This window comes from Schistocerca nitens, chromosome 4 (genome assembly GCF_023898315.1).
Source record: "Schistocerca nitens isolate TAMUIC-IGC-003100 chromosome 4, iqSchNite1.1, whole genome shotgun sequence".
NCBI classification, from domain to species: domain Eukaryota; kingdom Metazoa; phylum Arthropoda; class Insecta; order Orthoptera; family Acrididae; genus Schistocerca; species Schistocerca nitens.
Window position 1 is genome coordinate 911,707,841 of NC_064617.1, and position 26,813 is coordinate 911,734,653.

A 26,813-nucleotide genomic window follows, 5' to 3' on the forward strand; every position below is an offset into this window, starting at 1 on the left:
CGAATTGTTCAATTAAGAGTGACTACTTAATCAGTTATTGTACTTAATGATCTTTCTTACATGTGATCTTTAACAAAATTTTCTTAAATTCCTGTTTCATAAAACAAATGCTACAGGTGCCTCCAATTTCTGGCCTGGGTTATTCAGTAAAGCAGTAACACTTGTAGTGTATGCAGCATTGTTGTATAGCACTGTTGTTTGGTACTCCTTAAGAATCACACCAAAGAATACTATTGAATCTGATATTGGTGAGTACTTCATTTACTGTTCTTTTTGTCACTTGTGTAATTAAGATTCGGTGCTAAACCTTTTCTTCTCCACAATTTACAGCATTCACCAGACAGCAGTTTGATCAAGCATTATCCAAAGCAGTTCCCTTAACTATATATGTGGGACTGGCATCACTTGGACTAGTCATTGTTGAAGCCGTGTCTACAGCACTAGTTGAATCACAAACATTTGCTCGACGTGCTGTAACTGTACTTACAACTCTCCTATATGCTGCTGCTGCACTTTTCATTTTTGCCATCAGCACTGTAAGTACACAAATTGCTATTTTTAAACTGTGTTTGTTAAGGTATTCATTGGAAGATCATTCTTCTAGTGTTATTTGTAACATGTATAAACATAAATTGGATTAACATCTTAGCTCTTGAATATAATTTTTATTAACATTTGAGAGGCATTTTGTTGCTGAAAGTTGAGAAAGACATGATTGATAGTATAAGTACTTCTGTCTTCTTACTGTTACTTGACCAGTTGTGAGATTTCAAGATAAAGCCAGGTCTAGCTAACTGTGGTATAACTGAGTGGGTGTCATTTCATTCATCTGTTACTAATACTTGGAATAGCATTCTCATTAATTCAGGTTTGTGATATGCAGATATTCTGCCATCATCTGATGAAATTTGAATTGTAAAATTGAGTGAAAAGTGTTCAAAATGCCAGAATTATGCTTTTGTGAATGCTGTGAGACCAATGGACGTCGCAGGGGTTTCAGTAACTTCATAAAAACTCAGTGTGTTGCTGTTGCCACATCTAATTAAAATATTAATAAAAAACGTATTACTGAGCTTGAAAGTAATGTGTACACATAACACAATGCTCCATAGCCAGTTAAGTAAAGAATAATACATGCTGCTTGACCAGTAAAACATAAGTCGTGTTTCTGAAGTGTAGAATAAAACATGGTGGGGACAAAGCGTGTAAGTTTGCCCATGCCCAAATGTTTGCGTGCAGTGGAGTTGATTTAGAAGCGTGATGCACAAAAGAAAAAGAAACAAGGAAATATTATACCTAGCAGTGGCAATAAAAGTTGCCAATTGGTGGTTGTCCATACATCTATACTAATAATAAAACTCTAAAACTGTCTTCTCTATCTGCTTGCCTTTCTGAATATGCTAATATCCAAAATTACTAGATTTTTTGTGGAGTTTCCACAGGTAACTTTACGATAACTTGGCTTAATTTCATCAAAATAGGAACATGCCAGAAAGGTATCATAATTTAAAGTTTTCTCTAAAATTGCCTGCTCAGCTTAGTAGTTCAGATGTTTAATCATCATGGTGAAGAACCAATAAATGGCGCTGTTACTTTTGTAGCACACCAAGAAAGGAATAGATGGCACTCTTAGTTCTTTAGCTCAGTGAAAGATGTATTATGAGGAGTTTACGTCAGTGGCAGAATTACATACCACAAACTTGCTTTTACGAATACAGACTAACAGTAAATTTACGTAACTAGTATATGAGGATTTATTGATTTTGGCTTTGTGTATAAAAACTTAATGACATTTCTTTGCGGCTTTCAATAAGTTTAATTTATATCATTTGCTAGGGAAAATGAATTCATAAAGTTTACTGTTTGGTTTGGCTGCCTACTCATTACATTTGGATTTCAATTGTTTATAAATAAAAATGCCTAGAAATGTCTTCCTGACTACACCAGAATAAGTAAAAGACTGAGGACTACATGGTTTCAAGAATCAGTTGAAGATCGTGAGTTGAGACTTGCTATGGCTCAAGGACATCAGGCTTGTAATTACTTTTTGGAAACTCCTTCCAAACGCGCATTGTCACATTGGTCGAAATTGTCATGTGTTAAAAAGAAAAAAATCTGAAAGTTATAAGCAGCTGATTCATTGGTGGCCACTAATTTCAGAAATAAAAATTATATGAGGCAGCTAGTGTGACAACTGAAGTTCATCAGGATATGAGTCGACATCAGTGATAGAGCTAATAGACAACTGTACACCACCACACTGATTGTGATCAAAATTGGAAGACACACTCTTTTGTAGAACAGGAGTAAAAGTATTATGATTCATAAAAACATGCCTTTAATGGTGCTAAGTGGGAGAAAACTTCTGTTTCAGCATTAATGAGCCTGTTGTCGTAATACTGCCAATGTGTTTCTCTAATATTGCTGTGCTATTTAGAGAAAGCACAACTTATAAGGGAAGAACGTGGTTAATGTTTTCTGCTGTAAAATGCATTCACTCTGGAACCATTAGAAGCTACCCCTAACATTGAGAAGAAGGTTGGAATGTTGTATTCAATTAAGTCTCAAAAGTGGAGGCTTTTCAGTATTGTTGTGCCTATTTTGAAATGTTTTTGTCAAATAGAAAGACGAATTGCGAAAACACAGTGACAGCAGTGGTAACACGGGAACACAAATATGTTAGGCTCTATAGTCGTGAATGGATATGCTTCCAGTTTATATACTGAATAAAACTAGTAAATATTTTCTCTTTATTCTGTTATTGAATGATGACAAAATTTTGAAATACGGGTGAGAAAAAAATTGAGTATCTGTTAACACAATGTAAGAGAGATATACAGGGTGCCTAGAAAGTAGCTTGGTATTGAAAAAACGCGAATGAATACTGTGATTATAAGACTAATTTTTTTGAAATTAATATCGTGCCTGCATTGTTATACAAGAATGAGGATGTATACTTTGAACCAAAGTTGGTACCTGTGACATCAACCAGTCATCTCAAATGACTGTGTATGGAACCCACATTCCTCTGGAGGAAGACATACGGGATATTGCTGATAACATCCCGAACCCATGCTTCCAATTCTTCCAGTGTGTGAGGTTTCGTCAGGTATATACCACATTTATCCTGGCCCCATGAAAGAAGCCATAAAGTGTCAGGCCTGGACTTCTTGCAGGCCACTCGTGAAGTCTGTCTCTTCCCATCCAGTGTTCAGGAAACTTCTCATCCAACCACGAATGCGCTACATTTGCAAAGTGAGCAATGTGCCACACTTTACATTATTTAGGGTCAATTGCCAATTTTTGCACCATACAGGTCGTCGTCGTCGTCGTCGTCGTCGTCGTCGTCGTCGTCGTCGTCGTCGTCGTCGTCGTCGTCGTCGTCGTCTTCAGTCCTGAGACTGGTTTGATGCAGCTCTCCATGCTACTCTATCCTGTGCAAGCTTCATCATCTCCCAGTACTTACTGCAACCTACATCCTTCTGAATCTGCTTAGTGTATTCATCTCTTCTTGTCAAGTTGTGCCACAAACTCCTCTTCTCCCCAATTCTATTCAATACCTCCTCATTAGTTATGTGATCTACCCATCTAATCTTCAGCATTCTTCTGTAGCACCACATTTCAAAAGCTTCTATTCTCTTCTTGTCCAAACTATTTATCGGCAATGTTTCACTTTCATACATGGCTACACTCCATACGTAGACTTTCAGAAACGACTTCCTGACACTTAAATCTATACCTGATGTTAACAAATTTCTCTTCTTCAGAAACGCTTTCCTTGCCATTGCCAGTCTACATTTTATATCCTCTCTACTTCGATCATCATCAGTTATTTTGCTTCCCAAATACCATATAGGTATCTTATCTAAATCACTTGGCAATTGGTTTTGATCTTCTGATGACTTTACTAGATGATAAATGACAGTATCATCTACAAACAATCTAAGACGGCTGCCTCAGATTGTCCCCTAAATCAATAAATATAACGAACAGCAGAGGGCATATAACACTAACTTGGGGAATGCCAGAAATCACTTCTGTTTTACTCAGTGACTTTTCATTAACTAAGTGACTTTCCATCATTTAGCACAAACTGTGACCTGTGTGACTGGAAATCACAAATCAATTCATATAACTCAGATAATATTTTTATTTTATTTATTTATTTATTGTTCTGTGGAACCACAGTAAGGAGAAGTCTCCATGGTCATGGAACGAGTCAATACATGAAATTACAACACGATTGTAGAAACAGATAAAATGAAATACAAGAAACATATTCAGGCGACAAGTCATAAGTTTAAATAAAGAAAATCAACAATGTAACACTGGAATTTGCTTAATTTTTTAGCTCTTCCAGGAGCTCCTCGACAGAATAGAAGGAGTGAGCCATGAGGAAACTCTTCAGTTTAGACTTAAAAGAGTTTGGGCTACTGCTAAGATTTTTGAGTTCTTGTGGTAGCTTATTGAAAATGGATGCAGCAGAATACTGCACTCCTTTCTGCACAAGAGTCAAGGAACTGCATTCTACATGCAGATTTGATTTCTGCCTAGTATTAACTGAGTGAAAGCTGCTAACTCTTGGGAATAGGCTAATATTGCTAACAAAAAACTACATTAAAGAAAATATATACTGTGAGGGCAATTCAGTTACCAGCTGCTTGTGAGGTATGGCATTAAAAGCCGTCTGGAAATCTGGAAATACAGAATCAGTTTTAAATCCTTTGTCGATAGCACTCAACACTTCGCGATTAAAGAGCAACTTGTGTTCTGCAACAACAATGTTTTCTAAATCTGTGTTGGCTACGTATTAACAGACCATTCTCTTTGAGGTAATTCATAATGTTCGAACACAATATATATTCCAAAATTCTGCTGCATATTAACGTTAATGATGTGGGCTTGTAATTTAGTGGACCACTTCTATTGCCTTTCTTGAATATTGCTTTGGCCTGTGCAGCTTTCCAGTCTGTGGATACAGATCTTTCATCGAGCAAGTGTTTGTATATGATTAAGTACAGAGCAACTGCATCAGCATACTCTGAAAAGGGATTTAAGTGGTATACAGTCTGGACCAGAAGACTTGCTTTTATTAAGTGATTCAAGTTGCCCTTTTATTAAGTGATTTAAGTTGCTTCACTATTGCGAGGCCATCTATGTCATAAAAATAACATCTTCGTTGCTATCCCAAGCAGTTACTATTGACCAAACATAATTTTCAAGTATCTGCGTGTAGCTTTCTGCGTTAATTATGCTGCACAGGATAAATTGCTTAATAGCATTTGTGGCACTTTTGTACGATGCTGCATCTTCTCCATCATAACGCTAAGTTTCTGTTCTGGCCAATAATGGCAATTGTGTCTACTGATAAAACCTTCAACATAGAATATGGCCTCATCACTGCAGAGGACATTACTGACAAGGCAACCTCCCCACCGCACCCCCCTCAGATTTAGTTAAAAGTTGGCACAATGCTGTTGCACTTGATGAGGTGCAACATTCAATAATTCATTCTTTATGCAAGATGTGACATACCACATGTCGTGCTTGGCCAAGGGGGAAGGAGGAGGAAGGAGAGGGAATGATGGAGCTAGAACAAAGCCAAGAATGGAACACAAGTCTGGCCTGACAACCAGTTGTTTGCGGCTGTGTTTGTACCAGTATGGCAATACGACCTCCAAACCAGCTGATGCATGCCTGCATTGTGACTGCAGAAATCTTAACATTATTTAATGACCTTTGTGTGTGCACTATATCCAATATGATTCCGTCAATGGCAAAACTTTTACAGGCATTTTATAACACCTTGTTACTTTCCAGACAGCCTTCAGTAAACAACACAGTTATGCTATGAAACACAGTTGCAAAATTACTTGTCATTCATGTTATCCAGTTTATGATTTACAAGATTGAAATGACTGTACTTTTTACTCCACAGGATAAAATGTAGTTAAAATTCTATGCTGGTGTATTCTTCAAAATAATTGGGCCAGTGCCTCACGTTCTTAAGTTTTCATTCAAACAATTGTATAATCTCATCATCACTGTCTGATTATCTGTCAAACTTACTATACAGATAATCTCTATAACCCAGCCTGAAATTGCTGGATAGACAATACTGAGATTAGGTGTTATTCTGCACTCATAAACCATGTTTCCTGCATTATTCAGAGACCTAGGTTAACTGGCAGTTATGCAGAGTTTTTACAATTGGCCCTGAATAGGTACATCTTAGTGGATACAATTTCTAGGGACACTTGAAATCTTCCTGTGGATAACTACACATGACCATTGGTTGCTCGTAGTATTTTCTTTCGAGGCCATTTCAGATAAGTATGTATCAGTTCTGGTAGTTGCTGCCTGCACATCTCTGGTAAAAGCTAGATAATAGAAATACTTGTTGTGTTATGTGCTAAAATTGATAAGTTTTACAGTTTAATTATCTGTAAATTGATGTGAGGTAATTTGTCACTGAACTGCCTGGTGGTTTATCCATCCATTCCTCACAAGACATTTCTTAACGGATATTATTGTTTAAAAAAATTGCATTTTATACTAAGTGAGGTGGCACAGTGCACTGGACTCTTTCAGCCAAAGTGCGGCTGAAATTCCTATCCAGTCATTCAGAATTACATTTCTCACAGTTTCTATTAATCAATAAAGGCAGATATTGGGATTGTCTTTGAGAAAGGAAAAAGGCCGACGTCTTTCCCCAGCGGTGATTTATCTGAGCTTGTGTTCCATTTATAATGTCCTCATTGTCAATGAGATACTAAATCCCAATCTTTCTTCCGTATGTATTGTTATTTTATTTATTTATTTTTCAGGTTCCGTATTCAACTCTGCATCCCTCTGGCAACAGCACCGTTCTGCCAACAGTCCGCACATGGGAGTCTCGCATTAACCATCTGCATGTGACAAATGCGTATGGTCTCTTCCGTCGAATGACTGGTGTTGGAGGTCGACCTGAAGTGATTATTGAGGGCAGCAATCATATTGATGGTCCTTGGCAGGAATATAATTTCCTTTATAAAGCTGGAAATGTGAATGCAACACCACCCTTTGTGGGTATGTATTTTTTCTGTGAAATTTCTTTGCAGTGTCTCAATATTACTTTAATAGCTTTTATAATTATTTGTGAGTGGATAGTACTTTCAGGTAACAAATATGTTCCAAGAATGACAGGTGCACAAAGGGTAACAACTGTTAAATGATGGACACGTAATTGTGCGGTGAAGAAATTAAAGTTGTCCAGTCATGTATCGAGATGGCTACAAAAGCAATGTCACTGCTGATATACACTCCTGGAAATTGAAATAAGAACACCGTGAATTCATTGTCCCAGGAAGGGGAAACTTTATTGACACATTCCTGGGGTCAGATACATCACATGATCACACTGACAGAACCACAGGCACATAGACACAGGCAACAGAGCATGCACAATGTCGACACTAGTACAGTGTATATCCACCTTTCGCAGCAATGCAGGCTGCTATTCTCCCATGGAGACGATCGTAGAGATGCTGGATGTAGTCCTGTGGAACCGCTTGCCATGCCATTTCCACCTGGCGCCTCAGTTGGACCAGCGTTCGTGCTGGACATGCAGACCGCGTGAGACGACGCTTCATCCAGTCCCAAACATGCTCAATGGGGGACAGATCCGGAGATCTTGCTGGCCGGGGTAGTTGACTTACACCTTCTAGAGCACGTTGGGTGGCACGGGATACATGCAGACGTGCATTGTCCTGTTGGAACAGCAAGTTCCCTTGCCGGTCTAGGAATGGTAGAACGATGGGTTCGATGACGGTTTGGATGTACCGTGCACTATTCAGTGTTCCCTCGACGATCACCAGTGGTGTACGGCCAGTGTAGGAGATCGCTCCCCACACCATGATGCCGGGTGTTGGCCCTGTGTGCCTCGGTCGTATGCAGTCCTGATTGTGGCGCTCACCTGCACGGCGCCAAACACGCATACGACCATCATTGGCACCAAGGCAGAAGCGACTCTCATCGCTGAAGACGACACGTCTCCATTCGTTCCTCCATTCACGCCTGTCGCGACACCACTGGAGGCGGGCTGCACGATGTTGGGGCGTGAGCGGAAGACGGCCTAACGGTGTGCGGGACCGTAACCCAGCTTCATGGAGACGGTTGCGAATGGTCCTCGCCGATACCCCAGGAGCAACAGTGTCCCTAATTTGCTGGGAAGTGGCGGTGCGGTCCCCTACGGCACTGCGTAGGATCCTACGGTCTTGGCGTGCATCCGTGCGTCGCTGCGGTCCGGTCCCTGGGCGATGGGCACGTGCACCTTCCGCCGACCACTGGCGACAACATCGATGTACTGTGGAGACCTCACGCCCCACGTGTTGAGCAATTCGGCGGTACGTCCACCCGGCCTCCCGCATGCCCACTATACGCCCTCACTCAAAGTCCGTCAACTGCACATACGGTTCACGTCCACGCTGTCGCGGCATGCTACCAGTGTTAAAGACTGCGATGGAGCTCCGTATGCCACGGCAAACTGGCTGACACTGACGGTGGCGGTGCACAAATGCTGCGCAGCTAGCGCCATTCGACGGCCAACACCGCGGTTCTTGGGGTGTCCGCTGTGCCGTGCGTGTGATCATTGCTTGTACAGCCCTCTCGCAGTGTCCGGATCAAGTATGGTGGGTCTGACACACCGGTGTCAATGTGTTCTTTTTTCCATTTCCAGGAGTGTATTTCTTCACTCTTATCAAACATAATCAATTTCTCTCTGTGATTGCCTCATTGATAATGGCAAGTACTTTTAACTTGCATTATTATTTCCTGTTTGGTAAGAATCGGATATTTTGTATCATAAAGGCCGTGTGTAGAAACTTCTCAAGGTTTTTTTTATGGTCTACTACTTTTCAACACCAAAAATTCAATTGACACAGCTTTTTTTTAGAGTCCAGTAATAGTAATTATTTGAGGAATAAATGATTTGATTTTGACAGGGAAGCTAAAACAGCTTAGGTCTAACCCACCACTGCCCGCACCGAAACAGAGTTTAATGTGTGGTATCACTCCCTGTGTATCTAGTGAAGCCGAAATAGTGCAAGGAGTCCCTTTACCAGTTTTTTTATTAGACATTATTTCTTAGGGCTAGTTGTCCCGAAGATTCTATATCTTTTGCTCTCCAGTGCCATGCATTCAGATATTAGGTGTGATGCAGTTTCTTCACCCTCATCACAGATCCTACATTTAGGGTCTTCTTCTGTTATACCCATTGTGTGTAGGTGTTTTTTTAAGTTCTCATGGCCGGTCATCAGTCCAGTCATGAATTTGATCTCTTTCCTGTTCAATCTCAGGATTACAGAGATTTTCAGAATGAGATTTTCACTCTGCAGCGGATTGTGCGCTGATATGAAACTTCCTGGCAGATTAAAACTGTGTGCCCAACCGAGACTCGAATTCGGGACCTTCGCCTTTCGCGGGCAAGTGCTCTACCATCTGAGCTACCGAAGCACGACTCACGCCCGGTACTCACAGCTTTACTTCTGCCAGTACCTTGTCTCCTACCTTCCAAACTTTCATTACAGAGATTCTTTTAAAACATGGCATGGGATCGTTACCTTACCATGTTCTTGTTTATGGACCTTGGTCCAATATTCTACATGCTGTTTCGTGAGCCAGTTCTGTAGTTCTAGTTTGATCATAGCCTTGGTGATTATCAGGACAGGGTTCCGGTCCAGTAAATGGAGCCGTTGCCCCCATCCTGGCCAATCTATCGGCTTATTCATTGCCACTGATCCCTGAGTGGCCAGGTACCCACACTAGGTTTGCCCTATTGCTTCCCCCTAGCTCCGTCAGAGCCCTGTGGCATTCTGCAACGATCTTTGATCTTGTTGCAGGAGCTGCCAATGATTTCAGGGCTGCCTGGCTGTCTGAATAGATGTAGATGCTAAGGTCATTGTTGCACCTATGTATATTCTCCTCCACACATGCCCCTGATTGCAGTAATTTCATCTTGGAATACAGAGGCCAATTTTCCTAGAGACATGATGCCCTCCAGTCTTGGCTGAACCCTGTACACCTCTGCCCCAACACCTTGGTCTGATTTCTACCCATCAGTGAACCAAACGATGTCCTCCGTATGGTGTCAAACTGTTTTTTCCCACTGCTCCCTGCTTCCAATTAATATATTGTAAGGCTTGTTGAAGCAGTTGGGAGTAATTATATAGTCAGAAGGCATTTCCCCAGCCATTCCTATGTTTACCTCACTCACTATGTTAGTGTGTAAGTCTGGATATCCCGATGAGATCCAGTTTTTGCCAGTTTTAAGTCTGTATGCCCTATCTGTTGCCTCCATCTTGACCCAAAAGTGTAGTGGACTCATGTCCAGCATGGCTTCTATCCCAGCAGTTGGTGTGCTGCTAATTCCGCCTGTTATGGCTAAGCAGGCCAGTCTCTGCACCTTAGCAAGCTCCTTAGCTGCAACCACTGTGGTGTATATCCTGTGCATACCTCTGGGGCTTAGGCCCCAGTTTTTACCACAAGCCCTTCACTAGAGTACTTTTTACCTTGGAGCAGATACTCTTAATGTGAAGGGTGCACATTAGTTTCTCATCTAAGTTTGTTGAAAATGTGAGGAATTAAGTATCCATGGCCGCCACCACCACACTGCAATACTGTGCTACACAGTTGAGGCCAAGGGCACTGTTGCCCATGCAGGATTTCCATGGAGGTGGGGCTACATGGAGCTCTTTTGTTTGTACTTTGATGTTATCTTTTATTTACTTACAGCAATTACACATACTTTAAAAGAAAAATGCAGCAATTTGAAAGTAGGAAATTGTAAATTTATGGTATAATTTAAGAAGAGAAAAAAAGAAACAGGAAAGAATAGATATGCATATATCTTCACCAAAACCACGTGGGGAAGGGGACGTGATATTCAACTTGAATTCCAGTGTCCACATGTTGTGCTACCTATTTTAGTAATTATCCACACTGAACATCGCTCATCAGGAAAACTCAGTTTGTTCATTCCATGCGGATGCAAACTATGTCAGTGTCACCTGTTAGTGCTGTGCGAGTTGATGTTTGTTAGGTTACATAACAACTACTACTATTGGGCTAGTTGGTAGACAATATCGTGCCTCAATGTAATCTAATTAAAGTATATACTGTTCCTACATAGCTGTAGAAGAAATAACAAGCCACCACTAACCTAATATTAATCTTGTTAAAACATTTTTGTAGAATAAAACTAGAAATTTTTTAAGTAGTGGACCCATTCATTTTGTTTAACTGCATAATGTTCTGTTGTGTTCTGGTTTATTTTGCTTGCTTACTTTATAACATTTAGATTACATTCAAGTTATTACATTTACAATGATGTGGTCACTTACGTAACTACTTAACAATATCGGGTTTGGGTTTAACGAAGATTCTAAGATAGTGTCTATCCACAGTCTATCCACAGTCTATTATTTCTACTTTTAATTGAATTCATTCATAGCAAGATATAAATTGCAGTGTTTAGTAAATGTTCATATGAATAGTTGTGCATGTTTTACATGTTTATGTTATGTATTTTTTGTGTGCCTATGTTATGTACGTGTTGTCACTATCACTCATATTGTCATCAGTACTGGAGCTGCTTGAGCTATCTGTGTTGGCCTGTCTTTGTCTTCTGCACCTTCTGTATTGTTGAGTCTGTTTGTGTACTTCACGTTCTGCTTTTGAGATTGTTGTGGCTGTGTTCAGCTGTGTCCATGAATCTGGGTTCCTCAATGAATTGTATAGTGTTGTTTCCATTGTGTGTTCTATGTCATTATGTCTATGTCTATGCCTGTATCGAATGCATTTCAAAAGGAAGTGTTCTGGGGAACCAATTTCCCCACACGTTCTATGATTGCTTTCTGGAAGCAACTTATGCTGCAAATGTGTGGGATATGGACCATGTCCAGTTGGCTATCACTCTCGTCTCACTCTTTTTTCCCAGTGTTTGTACATCAGTTTTTTAGATGGCGGCCATCTTCTATGTGCTAACCACCAAAGTGTTATTACACTGGATGGTGATGTAGCAAAAAAATGTAAAACTGTACAGAAATTTTGGAAACAGTTTCGTAAAGAATGGCCATGTTTGGTAAAATCAGATAAATCAGACCAACACGTGTCTTGTGTGGTGTGTTCACGAAACATTTCTATAAAGCATGCTGTTCATGATGATTGCCATCCTCAGGTTCTGTCTAAAGTACATGTGGACCTAACAAACCTTAAGTCTTCAAATGCATCATTGTCATTATTTGTAATAAACCCTGATGAGGAATACTCTGTCACCAATGCTGAAATGCTTTTTAGTTCATTCATTGTTGAACATGGCATGCACAATTTCTTGTGCCGATAATACTTCACAGTTGTTCAGAAAAATGTTTCCTGATTCACAGATTGCTAAAAAAACACAGTTGTGGAAGAACTAAAACAACTGCAGCTACAAATTCTTTGCCATCTAGTACACATAACAATGTAGGAGAATACTTACAAGAAAACCCCTTTGCTCTTGCAACTGATGATAGCACAGACGATAAAGATGTGAAACTGTATCCAATTGCTGTTACTTACTCTTTATGTTAAACTGGGAAAGATATGCACCACAATACTATTCTTGCTAGAATAGAGTTTAAATACTGGTGAAGGAATTTTTAATTTCTTGAGTGATGAACTGCTAAGAAATTGAATTCCCTAGAAAAATTGCAATTCATTTGTGTGTGATAATGCAAATACAGTGGTGGGATATATAAAAGGAGTTGCTGCTGTTTTGAAGAACGTTCAGCCACACATAAGAATTCAATCTTGTTCGTGTCACCTGCTTCATTTAGCTGCACAAAAAGGTGCTGCAGAAAACCTACAATATTTTGATGCTGAAGAATTTGTAATAGATATTTTCTACTTTCTCCAAGAGAGTTATGAAAAAGTCTACTTTTAAACTTTGTCAAAATATATATGGCACTAAACCCCATAAAATACTGAAGTATGTTTGTACAAACTGGCTCTGTCTGCTCCAGTCAACAGAAAGAATAACAGAACAGCAGGAGCCTCTTGTAATCTTTTCATTGAGGAAGCTTCAAAAAGTTGAAACAACTTTCACACTTCTAAAGTGCACCCTATTATAAATAATCCAGTAACCATGCTATATCTTCTTTTCTTTAGTAATATACTTTTGTTATTTACCAAAGCAAAGGTATTCGTCCAGAAAGAAAAGCCATTAATTCAGACTTCATAGCATCCTAAATAACTTATTTATAGATTTGATTGTGAGATTTATCAATCCTTCTGCAGTACCTACTTCTGGTAGTCTAGTGGAATTGAAATTTCAAAAATAAATAAATAAATATCAACAAAAGGCATGAAGGTATTATCGTTGGTGTGGACACTAGAAGCTGCATTCGTCATTCCTAGCATGAAAAATCTGTTGTTAGAAAATTTTATGAAGATGTCAGAAGATTTTTCATCAACTCATGTAGTTATGTCAAAGAAAAATCCCACTACATGATGACTTCTTAAACTTTGAAGTTATATACATTGGATCTAGGAAAAGAAAATCTTTACCATCACTTGTAAAGCTGAGAGAGTTAATTCCTGATCTTCAGGGAAGAAGAGAGAGCTGATACTGCTCAATACAAAATATCTGCTATGTATGATGCATTGGGCATTAAAAAGTATCTGTTTCTGAGCAAGCTTATGCTTGCATTGTTGCTTATTCCTCATAGTAATGCTGCCTATGAGAGAGTTTTTAGTACTGTTAGGAAAAACAGTACTGAATTTCAATCTAGTAGGAATACAGGAACCTGAGTGCTTTGGTCATCAGTAAAATGAACCATTTATCTTCAGTAAGAGCATATTACCAAAATAATTTTCAAAGGATCTTATTCGGGCTGCAAAGAGTGCAACAAGATTATCACTCCAAAGAAAGGCAGATTCAGGAAGAAGTAGTAGTGGATGAGAAAGACTTGTAAATATTTTTGTGTAAAACACTGTAGACAGGCCTCTCATTTCATGATGTAAATGGATTTTGTTTACATGTTTTACTTTCCTTTCAATTAATAATTTGAGAGATATATATGTATTGATTCTGCAGTATTTGAAAATTACAGAAAAGTTTCTAAACCACCTTCATGTTTACTAAACTAATTTTTAGCTTTTCCCATTTAACGTAATTTTTTCATTTACAGTTGTTTTAATTGCTAGAAAACTTCATTTAGGGCCAGAAAGTGTCTGAAATAAAGTGTTTAAAGAACTAAATCACAATTCTAGTTTTTAAAATTTTTGGCTAAATCGGTCAAGGCAAGTGCTTTCCTTTGAAGGGACATGGCCGATTTCCTTCCCCGTCCTTGACACAACCTGAGTTTTGACTCTGTCTCTTAATGCCCTTGATGTTAATGGGATGTTAAACTCTTAAGCACCACCATCCGCCCCACACCCCCAAAATTTCCGAGGTAGAACCCATGAACCCCCTTGGGACCTATGTGAGTGCTATTTCCTGGTTGTTTATTTACCAATTACTTACTTTTGCAACCCCATTTGCTTCTGCAAGTAAGTTGCTGTCGGAGTTTAAACTCTGGAAAGTGAAATAAATGTGGATACTTGGACATTCAAGCAGACTTAGAAATAATCAAAAACAAACAAGTTTTTTAACTGTCTTCAAACTGGCTTCGGTGAATAGGAACCTGTAGGAAAGCTAATATTAATGAAATTGAGCTACTGTGTTCATTCATAGTAGAGAGGACGACCCATCATGATGATCTGATATTTAGTGTATTAACTACTACAAAACATTCCTGGTAATCCACTTTTTTATTATTTTTAATGTGCCAACATTTGAATTAGTTATTTTGTAGTTTAAAAATGTACAAAGAAGCATCTTATTATTTGCCTAAAAACTGTCAGTTTCACTATTATATTTTACAGCTCCTATTGATTTATTAGTATGTACGTTATATTTGTGTCCATATATAGATAACGAGACTTTCCTAGATACAGTCAAAGATGAGGAAGAATAGAGGAAATGGACTGCTTGCAGAGATATATAGCATTCAAAAATACATTGAGGAGAAGGGTATTCAGTGGGCTGGCAATACGGCAATTAGCACATAGACCTGTGATGGGCGGACTGTGATAAAAAACATGCCTACTTGGCTGACTGAAAATACAGCTTTGGAAAAAGGTTGGGAAAAAAGTTGAACACGTGAGGTGTATAGAGTGGGAAAGAAAGACTCTGAATCAATTACAGAGGCAACTTGTAAAGCCAGCTTACGGATTTTTAGGGCTGCTAATTGCTTGGTGGTGGTGGTGACAATTATTATATGGATAATTCAGAAATGAAAATCATTATTAGAGTAAATGTTGGAGGATCATTTTGAAAAAAAAATTATTCTTTCTAATATTTCTGGTATTTTCATTTCTGGACACACATTCACATGCTTTACTCTGGTGGATATAAAGAAATTGTGAAAATGCCATGGCTGCCTCCTACATTTCACATGCTTTACTCTGGTAGATGTAAAGAAATGGTGAAAATGCCATGACTACAATGGATTTTTTCCTTAATAATTACTACATATTAAACCAATCATTTGAGCACAAATTTTCCCCATCCTCTTACTTGTTCAGCAATAGCAGTGATCAAAATTTAACATAGTAATGAACCAAAATTGTTATATTCTAAAACAGCTGATGGATGATTGCTTTTGTATACTAGGCACTGTTAACGGTGTTGGGGGGGGGGGGGGGGGAGGCATAACTAGGGTTTGTATGACCTTTCATTCTTGCTATGGTCTTCTTTCCCTCTTTCATTTCTTGATCTTTTTCTCTCCTTCTCTCCATAGCTCCTCATCAACCACGTGTGGACTGGCAGATGTGGTTTGCTGCTCTTGGTACATATCACCAGAATCCCTGGCTTATGAGCCTGGCTTATCGACTGCTCAATGGACAACCCGAAGTTCTGCAGCTCTTGGATACCTCAAGAAATCCTTTCCCCAACAAACCGCCCAAGTACATTAGGGCCACCTTGTACCACTACCACTACACACCATGGACACAAAGGTCAGTGTAATGGTTCAGCATTGAAAGACAGTTGTAACTGTAATTACAACACTGACAGTAAAAGTGACACAGACAAGCAATCGTTGCAATGAAACATGTCGAAAATAAATTCTTCAGATCTTTTGAATGAGAAATTGTCGTTGGAAGCTACTTCTGTGGTAACTGTGCAGTGGTGCTATTTTCATACCAGTTATTTAATTAAAATATAATGGTATTGTCTTTTCCTTCATATTAGAATTTGCTATGATTATCAAGTCTGGCTTTTATTTGTACACTCTTCATGAAAGTAAAGAAATAAGTTATATTGTCAATAGTTAATAATGAATTTCACCATATTGCAAGGAAATGTGGTTTAGTGAAAACAGTTATTTTCTTTGGTTATTTATGAATGTCGTATGAACAATTCAAAACATTACAGAAACTCATTGAACCAAAAATCTTGCCTAAATTCAGTTATGCATAGTTACGATCTACTCTAAAGATAGAAAGGGCAAATATAATAGGACATCTGAGGATTTTATTGAATACTGCTCCTGAATAATATTGCATTATTACTATGTACAGGCCTAGTTTTTGCATAGACGTAACTATGATATTGAATTGTTCGCTCTAAGCTCTTGCAAACATAGTGTTATATAAGTTGAACTGTGTTGTTTGTGGTGGTGTGTATTTTACAAGTATGCATTCTTTTATAAATACATGGGCTATTATTTAGTCTTATACCTGTTTCCTTTCCTGTTCAGTATGGCATGTATCATACAAAAAATACATTTGCATGTGCAAGATCATTTAATCTTTTGGTTTCTTCCATCATGTCTTATGCTTGTTCACCACAGCCTCCTTAGAAAATCACCCTGCCAGCTGCTTGTTACAGACAAGAACAGCTTAGCAGAGGTGCCCTCTTGCTGTTTAACTGCAATGATGCTATAGCATGTAACATAGAGACCACTCCCTGTTTGAGTGGTCCTTAGTGATAGTGCATTTCCCACGGCTTCAGTCAAACTAAAGGTGTGTTGAAGTACTATACACAACTTTTGTAAAGTGGAAGAACAAATTAAAGTAAATAATTAAAAAGAAAGCACTAAAATTCTAAAACAAAATGAGGCATTATTAGAGTACCATTTTGAGGAAGGCAAAGTTGCTGAAAGAAATATGTATAGTTATATTGGGAAGCCCCATTTCAAACACAATATTGTGTTCAAACAAATGGTCAAGATGGTGACTGATACCCCTGAGAGATTATGGTTTGTAGCTCTGAAATTAGATCATTTCAAATTGAGCCTTCAAGCCAGTCCCCAAGATTAGTCTATTTGGCAGTGTTTTATGTGATATCAGGTCAGAAAATAAAAGATCAAGAAAACTAAAAGGGAATTCTGAGATGGAAGAAATGAACATAAATTAAGGCCAGGTGGAGGCAGGTGGCAACAACTGAGTACCAATTCCCACCTGTGGACCAATTCCCACCTGTGGATGCTAGTGTCCTATAATAAGCTGTTGTTGATGAAGCCATTTATCTGGCCTTGGTGTTCCTCGTAGCAATCTCTCCAGTGGCATGAAGTGGCCCTGAACTGCCTCTAAATTGAGCACTGTTCCCTAATGCATAGCTTTTTACTCTGGCAAGAGGGCCCTCCCCCCCACCCCACCTCAATGATGGCGTGGCCTGCAAACTACTGCAACCAAATGCATTTTATATGGTGATAAGAGGGAAGATGTGGACCTTGCCGTTAATGGGGAGGCTTGCTTGCCTTAACAACACAGATAGCCGTACCGTAGGTGCAACCACAATGGTACCGTAGGTGCAACCACAATGAAGGGGTATCTGTTGAGAGGCCAGACAAACGTGTGGTTCCTGAAGAGGGCAGCAGCCTTTTCAGTAGTTGCAGGGGCAACAGTCTGGATGTTTGACTGATCTGGCCTTGTAACACTAACCGAAACGGCCTTGCTGTGCTGGTACTGTGAACGGCTGAAAGCAAGGGGAAACTACAGCCATAATTTTTCCCGAGGGCATGCAGCTTTACTGTATGGTTAAATGATGATGGCGTACTCCTGGGTAAAATATTCTGGAGGTAAAATAGTCCCCCATTCGGATCTCCGGGTGGGGACTACTCAGGACGACGACGTTATCAGGAGAAAGAAAACTGGCGTTCTACGGATCGGAGTGTGGAATGTCAGATCCCTTAATCGGGCAGGTAGGTTAGAAAATTTTAAAAGGGAAATGGATAGGTTAAAGTTAGATATAGTGGGAATTAGTGAAGTTCGGTGGCAGGAGGAACAAGGCTTTTGGTCAGGTGAATACAGGGTTATAAATACACAATCAAATAGGGGTAATGCAGGAGTAGGTTTAATAATGAATAAAAAAATAGGAGTGCAGGTAAGCTACTACAAACAGCATAGTGAACGCGTTATTGTGGCCAAGATAGACACGAAGCCCACGCCTACTACAGTAGTACAAGTTTATATGCCAATTAGCTCTGCAGATGATGAAGAAATAGATGAAATGTATGATGAGATAAAAGAAATTATTCAGGTAGTGAAGGGAGACAAAAATTTAAGTCACGGGTGACTGGAATTCGGTAGTAGGAAAAGGGAGAGAAGGAAACGTAGTAGGTGAATATGGATTGGGGCTAAGAAATGAGAGGAAGCCGCCTGGTAGAATTTTGCACAGAGCATAACTTAATCATAGCTAACACTTGGTTCAAGAATCATGAAAGAAGGCTGTATACATGGAAGAATCCTGGAGATACTAGAAGTTATCAGATAGATTATATAATGGTAAGACATAGATTTAGGAACCAGGTTTTAAATTGTAAGACATTTCCAGGGGCAGATGTGGACTCTGACCACAATCTATTGGTTATGAACTGTAGATTAAAACTGAAGAAACTGCAAAACGGTGAGAATTTAAGGAGATGGGACCTGGATAAACTGAAAGAACCAGAGGTTGTACAGAGTTTCAGGGAGAGCATAAGGGAACAATTGACAGGAATGGGGGAAAGAAATACAGAAGAAGAAGAATGGGTAGCTTTGAGGAATGAAATAGTGAAGGCAGCAGAGGATCAAGTAGGTAAAAAGACGAGGGCTAGTAGAAATCCTTGGGTAACAGAAGAGATACTGAATTTAATTGATGAAAGGAGAAAATACAAAAATGCAGTAAATGAAGCAGGCAAAAAGGAATACAAACGTCTCAAAAATGAGATCAACAGGAAGTGCAAAATGGCTAAGCAGGGATGGCTAGAGGACAAATGTAAGGATGTAGAGGCTTATCTCACGAGGGGTAAGATAGATACTGCCTACAGGAAATTAAAGAGAACTTTGGAGAAAAGAGAACCACTTGCATGAATATCAAGAGCTCAGATAGAAACCCAGTTCTAAGCAAAGAAGGGAAAGCAGAAAGGTGGAAGGAGTATATAGAGGGTCTATACAAGGGCGATGTACTTGAGGACAATATTATGGAAATGGAAGAGGATGTAGATGGAGATGAAATCTGAGTTTGACAGAGCACTGAAAGACCTAAGTCGAAACAAGGCCCCAGGAGTAGACTACATTCCATTAGAACTACTGGCAGCCTTGGGAGAGCTGGTCCTGACAAAACTCTACCATCTGGTGAGCAAGATGTATGAGACAGGCGAAGTACCCTCTTACTTGAAGAAGAATATAATAATTCCAATCCCAAAGAAAGCAGGTGTTGACAGATGTGAAAATTACCGAACTATCAGTTTAATAAGTCGAAGCTGCAAAATACTAACACGAATTCTCTACAGACGAATGGAAAAACTCGTAGAAGCTGACCTCGGGGAAGATCAGTTTGGATTCCGTAGAAATGTTGGAACACGTGAGGCAATACTGACCCTACGACTTATCTTAGAAAAGATTAAGGAAAGGCAAACCTAAGTTTCTAGCATTTGTAGACTTAGAGAAAGCTTTTGGCAATGTTGACTGAAAATCTCCCTTTCAAATTCTGAAGGTGGCAGGGGTAAAATACAGGGAGCGAAAGGCTATTTACAATTTGTACAGAAACCAGATGGCAGTTATAAGAGACGAGGGACATGAAAGGGAAGCAGTGGTTGGGAAGGGAGTAAGACAGGGTTGTAGCCTCTCCCCAATGTTATTCAATCTGTATATTGAGCAAGCAGTAAAGAAAACAAAAGAAAAGTTCAGAATAGGTATTAAAATCCATGGAGAAGAAATAAAAACTTTGAGGTTTGCCGATCCAGTCTCAGGATTGAAGACCATAACAACAAGAGGCCAGAAGCAAGTTTCGGTTGCGATCTACCCCCTGCACTTCGACCTTAACTTTTAGGCAGGAGATTTTAGTATGATTCAGAGTGGTTGGCTTATTCCCTTTCTTTCCCCTCGTAGTGATCTTTCAGTAATTGACTTTTAATTTTTCCGACGCATCTTCCTTTTTTAGTCCTTAAGTTTTATGCCCGAAACAATACACAATTTTTGTGTTTCTCTGTGTGTGCACAATTTTTTAAAATTATTACATTTAATTGTAGTTGAAGTTTTGTAGTTATGTTACTGTATTTTACCACCACTCTTTTCATACTGGTGCTAAAGACTTTGCTGTCATGTACCCACATCACCCTGTCGTCAACCTGCTGAGGAATCACTTGACTAAAATCACATGTATTTGAGACGGTGCTTACCTAAATACTAACTTAAAAGTGCCAGCAAACTTTTTAGATTGTTTCTATTGAAAATTAAAATAGTTCTACCTGAAACGCTAAGTATGTGTTCCAGGAAGGAGTAAAAAAATTTAGTGCAAATTCGAAACATCTGCCAATAATGTTTGATATTTCGAATTCGCACAAAAAATTAATGACTGACTGGAGGTGTTTGAAAAAAATTTGTGGCTTTAACAGAGTTGAATTTTGGCTGTCTCAAAGCAATTCTGCTGAAGTATATCATAATCATAAGTCTCGTTTTTAACATCAGAAATTATTGTACTGTTTCCATTAACAACTTGAATTAATTGACGTTAAATATTAAGTGACTTGATTATTATGTTTAAAATAGGAAATATGACAGTATCCAGGCACTAAAATACTTAATATCCTTCCTTCAGGTCAGCCTCAGCTTGGTGGACACGAGAACGGGTTGGTGAATATTTTCCCATTTTCTCCCGGGATCATCCTCCTCTTCTTGAATATCTGCGAAATGTGAAAATCTTGACAGACTCTCGCAAAGACCCTACTGTGATACCTTGGCTCAAAATGCTGTTGGACCGCTTAAGGAAATTGGCAACAGCAGTTGATCCTGCAATTCTTATGTGGTCACTCTTCACAGCTGGCTGTGCTATTGTTGCTGGATCTGCTAGTTCTGGTTCAAGAAAGTAAAAAGGTAAAAAATATTTTTGGAATGTGTGTGAAATTGGAAAGGTTGTCATGCTACATGCCTGAAGACAAGGCACTGAAATTGACTGTTAAAAGAATGATGATTGGGGTGCTTTTTGACTGGAATGTTTGCTTTTGCGAAACCTTAAACAGTTTTTTCTTTTTTTTTTTTTTTTTTTTTTTTTTTTTTTTTTTTTTTTTTTTTTTTTTTTCCTGTTTGACCTTCCAACAAATGATTATTTGTTGAGAACCAGCAGCATTTTTGAGTGCTTCTTTGATTTAAGGAGCTCTCAACATTATTTTTCTTTTGCTACCAATTCAGTAATTACGAAATACGGAGAATTTTTTTTTTTTTTTTTTTTTACCTTTGGTGGCTCTTCATAGCCATCGGACCCACGCTTCACATTGCTACAGATAGAACCAACAAGGTACTGTGCCTAGAAATAGGACTGTAAAGCACTATTCACATGTTAGGAGAAGACTTTCGGTGTGGTTGAAATAACTTTACAGAATTTTTTTTCCTCTCTGGTCACCTATAGTCAAAGTGTGGACACTATAAATGGGCAGTCATTCTTAAGCATAAACAAACTAGAATTATGACTGCCAGGGGGGATGGAGCCAATCGCTTCTGGTGTTAATGGGGGCTCTAATTGAACTCTATAGTGAACCAGGATTAGACTTTTCACTCATTTCAAAATAGGAAAGGAAAACAATGAACAATACACAACACAAAATAGTTTAGTAACAGCTACCATGTTCTTGGTTGCACAGTTTGGCAGAGTTGTAAAGGAAGTGGTTAAGACCATACATTTGTGTGTGTGTGTGTGTGTGGGGGGGGGGGGGGGGGTGGCTTCTGAAACCAGATTTTGTAAACAAGTTTTCCAATTCCACTTCTGGTTGGTCATATAAACACTACAGTACTGACTCTGGAAATATTGTTCTAGTTGCCAGATAGATTTCAACTTCCGCAATTTATTTTCACTCACATGTAAATGTGTAACCGTCTTTTGAAATGTGCTAGGGTTATCAGGTTATGTCTTTTTGCTAAAACTTTTTGGCAAATATGGATGGATTGACTTTTTGTGATGTGGAAGAGAAATAGGAGTATTAGACTGAGTATGAAGTTATCTACCTCTAATATTTAATTGAAGAGAATCGGCCATTGTGCTAACTAAAAAAAGAAACCAGAGCAGCTTATTTGCAAATGCAATATTTGACCAGTCTAGCAAAACCCTATCAACCCTTAACATGTAAACACAACACTGAAAAAAGATTTTTGAAATTCGATTTTTGTCTTCCAGAAGTTGTCATTTGTAAATATAGTGAATACATCAACTTTTGTGGGCTTAAGGTAGGTAGACAAGTATAAGTGTTTCTTTCTCCTAAGATGCTAGGTTCTGCGGCTTAATCCTACCTTGCATTACATGGTGCTTTATAGAGACCAGTCAGCCACCCATAATTGATGTGGCAGCAGAGTATTGAGCACACTGATACGGCATTGTGTTCATGCACTTTCTATTTTGCAAACTAGTTCTTACACATATTATCTTTTGAAATTGGGCTTTGCCATATGGTATGCAATACTGGTGATTGAAAATTCGGTACATTTTCAATATTTATATGCGGAAAATAAAGCTGTTTCAAACTATCTCTGATAAAATGTTCATCTGGATACATTTATCTCTGAAGTAGCATTTATTAGTGGATTTATCATTTCCATATTTTGAGAGAGAATAACGTGTACACGCAGTAGGTATTGTTGGAAACAAGTGAATAGTAGATACTGTATCAAGATTAGCTACGTAAAACCATCAGAACTCTTGAAATTCCAGAGCGGAAAGTCCCGCTGGTTCATGGTTAAAAATAATTTTCTTCACTCAAATTCATTTTTAAAATAAAAAAAAGTTACAGATTGGAAAGAGAGAATTTAATTTTTATATGAAGTTTGGAGCTGCTACTTGCTTACTCATTTTGAGAAGTTAATACATGGTATAGCATATTATTTTTTAGAGTCTTGTAACTTTTTGTTGGTGTGTGTGTAACTGAAATGACATGTATGATAATGTAGGGAAAGTCACTACATTTTGTCTTGACTTTTCCGTACTGATGCCAGGGGAGAAAAAAATACTTTAAAGTCTCAGAGATTTGAGGATCAGTCAGATATTAAATACTTACTTGAGTGGGCTGTGCTTTGTGGGATGGGGGTCTGTGTGAAGGGGGAGATACATTTGGAAGATGATCAAGGAAATTAATAATATATTAGTACAGAGTATTTTGGATTCTGCCAACACTGTGGTGTTAGTCCAAGGCTTCTTAATAAATTCCAGCAGTTTGAGAGACAATTATGGCATCAAACAATGGTGAGGTGTAGCTCCATTTCCACAGTCATAAGGGAAAGAAAATTGGTGAGTTTGGAGCAATGAACACCTGAAAAGTCTGTACTGTGAAAATCAAAGTATGTTAATCAGTTAGAAGTAAATGTTTTTCTTTCTGATTTACTGGGTGGTTATAATTAAACTTTCCCTATTTAACACATAACATGGAAAGTAATTACCATATGAGTACCAAAGTTGGTATCAATGTCAAGGACATGGGGAAGAGAAATAATGGAGAATCAATTCAACTGGAACACTTTTAATGTGCTGCTATTGTACATAATACCGTTACATACCGGTATCATTACTGTTACCAGAGGGGCTCATTATGGCACCCATCAGTGTCCAGAAGAGTCTGAAAGCACAGAACTGCATTCAGCACAGCAGAATGAAGAATGTCTGTAGGTATGCTGGCTACCTCTCTTGATATGCTGCGCTGCAGATCAGCACTTGTGTGAATGTTCCCCTGGTAAACCCTGTCCTTCAGGTAGCCCCACAACCAGAAATCACAAGGAGTGAGATCAGGTTATCGTTCTGGCCAAGCATTTGGAAATGATTGGCTGATAATTTGATTGTTTCCAAATGTGTCTTGGACAAGCAGGTGAATATCATGAACAATGTAAGGTGGGGCCCCATCTTGCATGAAAAGTGTTGAGTTCAAAGTGTCTCTCTCCTGTAGGGCGATTATGACATTCTGGCTAAATATATCGTAGTAATGCTGGCCAGTCACACTGCACATCTTTGGTCCTTGAGCACCAACCTGTTCAGAAAAGATTGGGCCTATGATAAACGTAGCCATGAAGCTACACCATACTGTGACACGTTCACCATACAGAGGAACTTTATGCACAATGACTGGAGGTGAAGGGGCCAGACAGCAACTACTTCAATCCTTTTGAGAAAGTGGAGAGTTAAGTCAACATGTCATTGTGCGTCCTGTGATGAAAGGTGCTTACGATATGGATCTCGTATGGATATCATTTGAGAATGGTTCGAAGTGGACCACAGGTCGTGCAACTGTCGTGATATAGCACATGCAGTGCCTGACAATCGAGATTGCATGCAGCGTTGTCTGCTATAGTAACAGCAATTTCATCAACCACCTGTGGTGCAACTGGTCATTGGTGTCTTCCCGTAGCGATGCCCAGTTCTCCAGTCGATTCTAACTTCACCAGCTCCGCACAACAGGTGGAGAAAGAGGACCCTTCTGTAATCCTTTAAGCCGACAATATTCTTGAGGTGCAGATGCAGCATTACTGTTGTTTTGATAACAGAGCTTCACCACTAATGCCCTCCTCCTTTTGTTCAAGCTCATGTTGACACATCAAGTGCACTGTGACTGGTCAGGTGTATAAGACTATGAATCACGATGACTGATCACGACACCTGGTGTTCATGGTTGGAACTGGAATGTAGCACTGTGACACATGGAAATGATGCACCCCATACTCTGGACATTAATGCTGCCAAATTTGGTACTCATACGGTAATTATTTACTGTATTATTATAAGTTAAAAAGGAAAAGTTTACAAACAATCCTGTTGGATGAACATCCGCAACTGAGCATTATACCAGAGATTGAAAATACCACTTCAGTTGTAAATTTCTTTCATTATTACACAATCAGTTTCGGGCTCTTTTAAGATGGGCTTATAAGTGCCCAACACTGGCCCTGTAATAATAAAAGAAATTTACAACTGAAGCGGTATTTTCAACCTCTGAGGAACAGTTTAATTATAACCACCCAGTACAGTAGAGCTTTCCTTTTAAAAAATCCAATTGAAGTACAGCAGTATCTCTCACTTAATCTCATGACTTGTGTTGTGGTCTACTGCTTCAATTCAGGTCTCCATCTTGAGATAACAATGTCATGCAAAAGGACAGGCATTTGTATTTGGCAGTGCCTCTTAATTCTATAACACGTCTGTTCCAAACTCAAATTTTTCTTCGGGCTCCAACACATTTTAAGTCCATCACTGATTAATTATTAGTGCTGCTACCAATGTAAACTGCAATTTGTAATGATTATGTGTGGAACACATGCAGAGTCTACGTTATATATTTGCTAAATAAGTGACAGGGCTTAGGAAACACTGTGTTTGTGCCAAGTTTTGGTCTCTAGGGTACTTAACCTGCAATTCTGCCTTTGTGACCAGATGACTGTGAGCAACTGGTGGAATACTGAAAATGAAACTATTATTTGGAGTATTAGGTGTTCTCAGAAACACTATAGGTGAAGAGTAATAAAGTCTTCTTGGGCTTCCAGTTGTCAAGTGGCTCAAATAACATAACCTTTCAACTAAGTTTGCTCTTCCCACCATTAAATGGTAACTTAACTAGCCACTGTGAGTTTAGAGGCACAAGTGCTGTATGTTCTACTGATTGTGGTGTCAAGCCATTGCCGTATGAAATGGTTTTCACTTGATGTCAAACGTTCACTTCCACCTTTCACTGAGGCATCTAAATCACCTGAATTTCATGACTGCACAACATTTACAATTTTTCTTCACCCCATAGTGATAAACCTTGGGTTATTGACATTCAGACTTGTGTAAAATGTGGCATCTCTTCTTATTCCTTAAACGAGTCAGGACACGCAGCACATAAAGAACTGTGTTGATTTAGACATCTATACCCTGCTTACCAGTTCTGCATGCATATTGCATTCCTGTTGTCCAATGGCTCAGTGATGGAGAAGACTCTTGAAATAGATATATATTTGACTCAGGTTTCAGGTCCCAAAAAAATTTAGGCATCACTGACGTCTGTGAAGCACTACGTGGTCAGAGAATTTAAGAATGTAACATTGTGTTAGCATTGAAAACAATTAGATCTGACTGACAGTATACACTGTTGAGCAGAGGCTATTGAACAGTATGATGTAGAACCTAGTGGCACGTAGTGTTGTAGTGCAGAAAAAGTAGCAGTTTTAAGTCTACATTAATTGGCCATAATCAAAATTACACATTTCATCAATAAAGAGAAGTTTTAGAACAAATGTCGACTCCACATCAGATTTATGATCTC

At 38.9% G+C, this 26,813-nt stretch overlaps 1 protein-coding gene across 1 annotated transcript in view; it reads left to right on the top strand.

Annotated features, from left to right (window-relative positions):
• Positions 1 to 26,813, top strand: part of LOC126253487 (lipase maturation factor 2-like) — a 91,132-nt gene that overhangs the window by 53,000 nt on the left and 11,319 nt on the right. The window contains exons 7-11 of the mRNA XM_049954859.1: positions 117 to 248; positions 331 to 536; positions 6,828 to 7,068; positions 15,858 to 16,074; positions 21,143 to 21,417. Coding sequence (XP_049810816.1) covers positions 117 to 248; positions 331 to 536; positions 6,828 to 7,068; positions 15,858 to 16,074; positions 21,143 to 21,413 — 1,067 coding nt within the window. The 3' untranslated portion in view covers positions 21,414 to 21,417. The remainder of the gene's footprint in view (positions 1 to 116; positions 249 to 330; positions 537 to 6,827; positions 7,069 to 15,857; positions 16,075 to 21,142; positions 21,418 to 26,813) is intronic.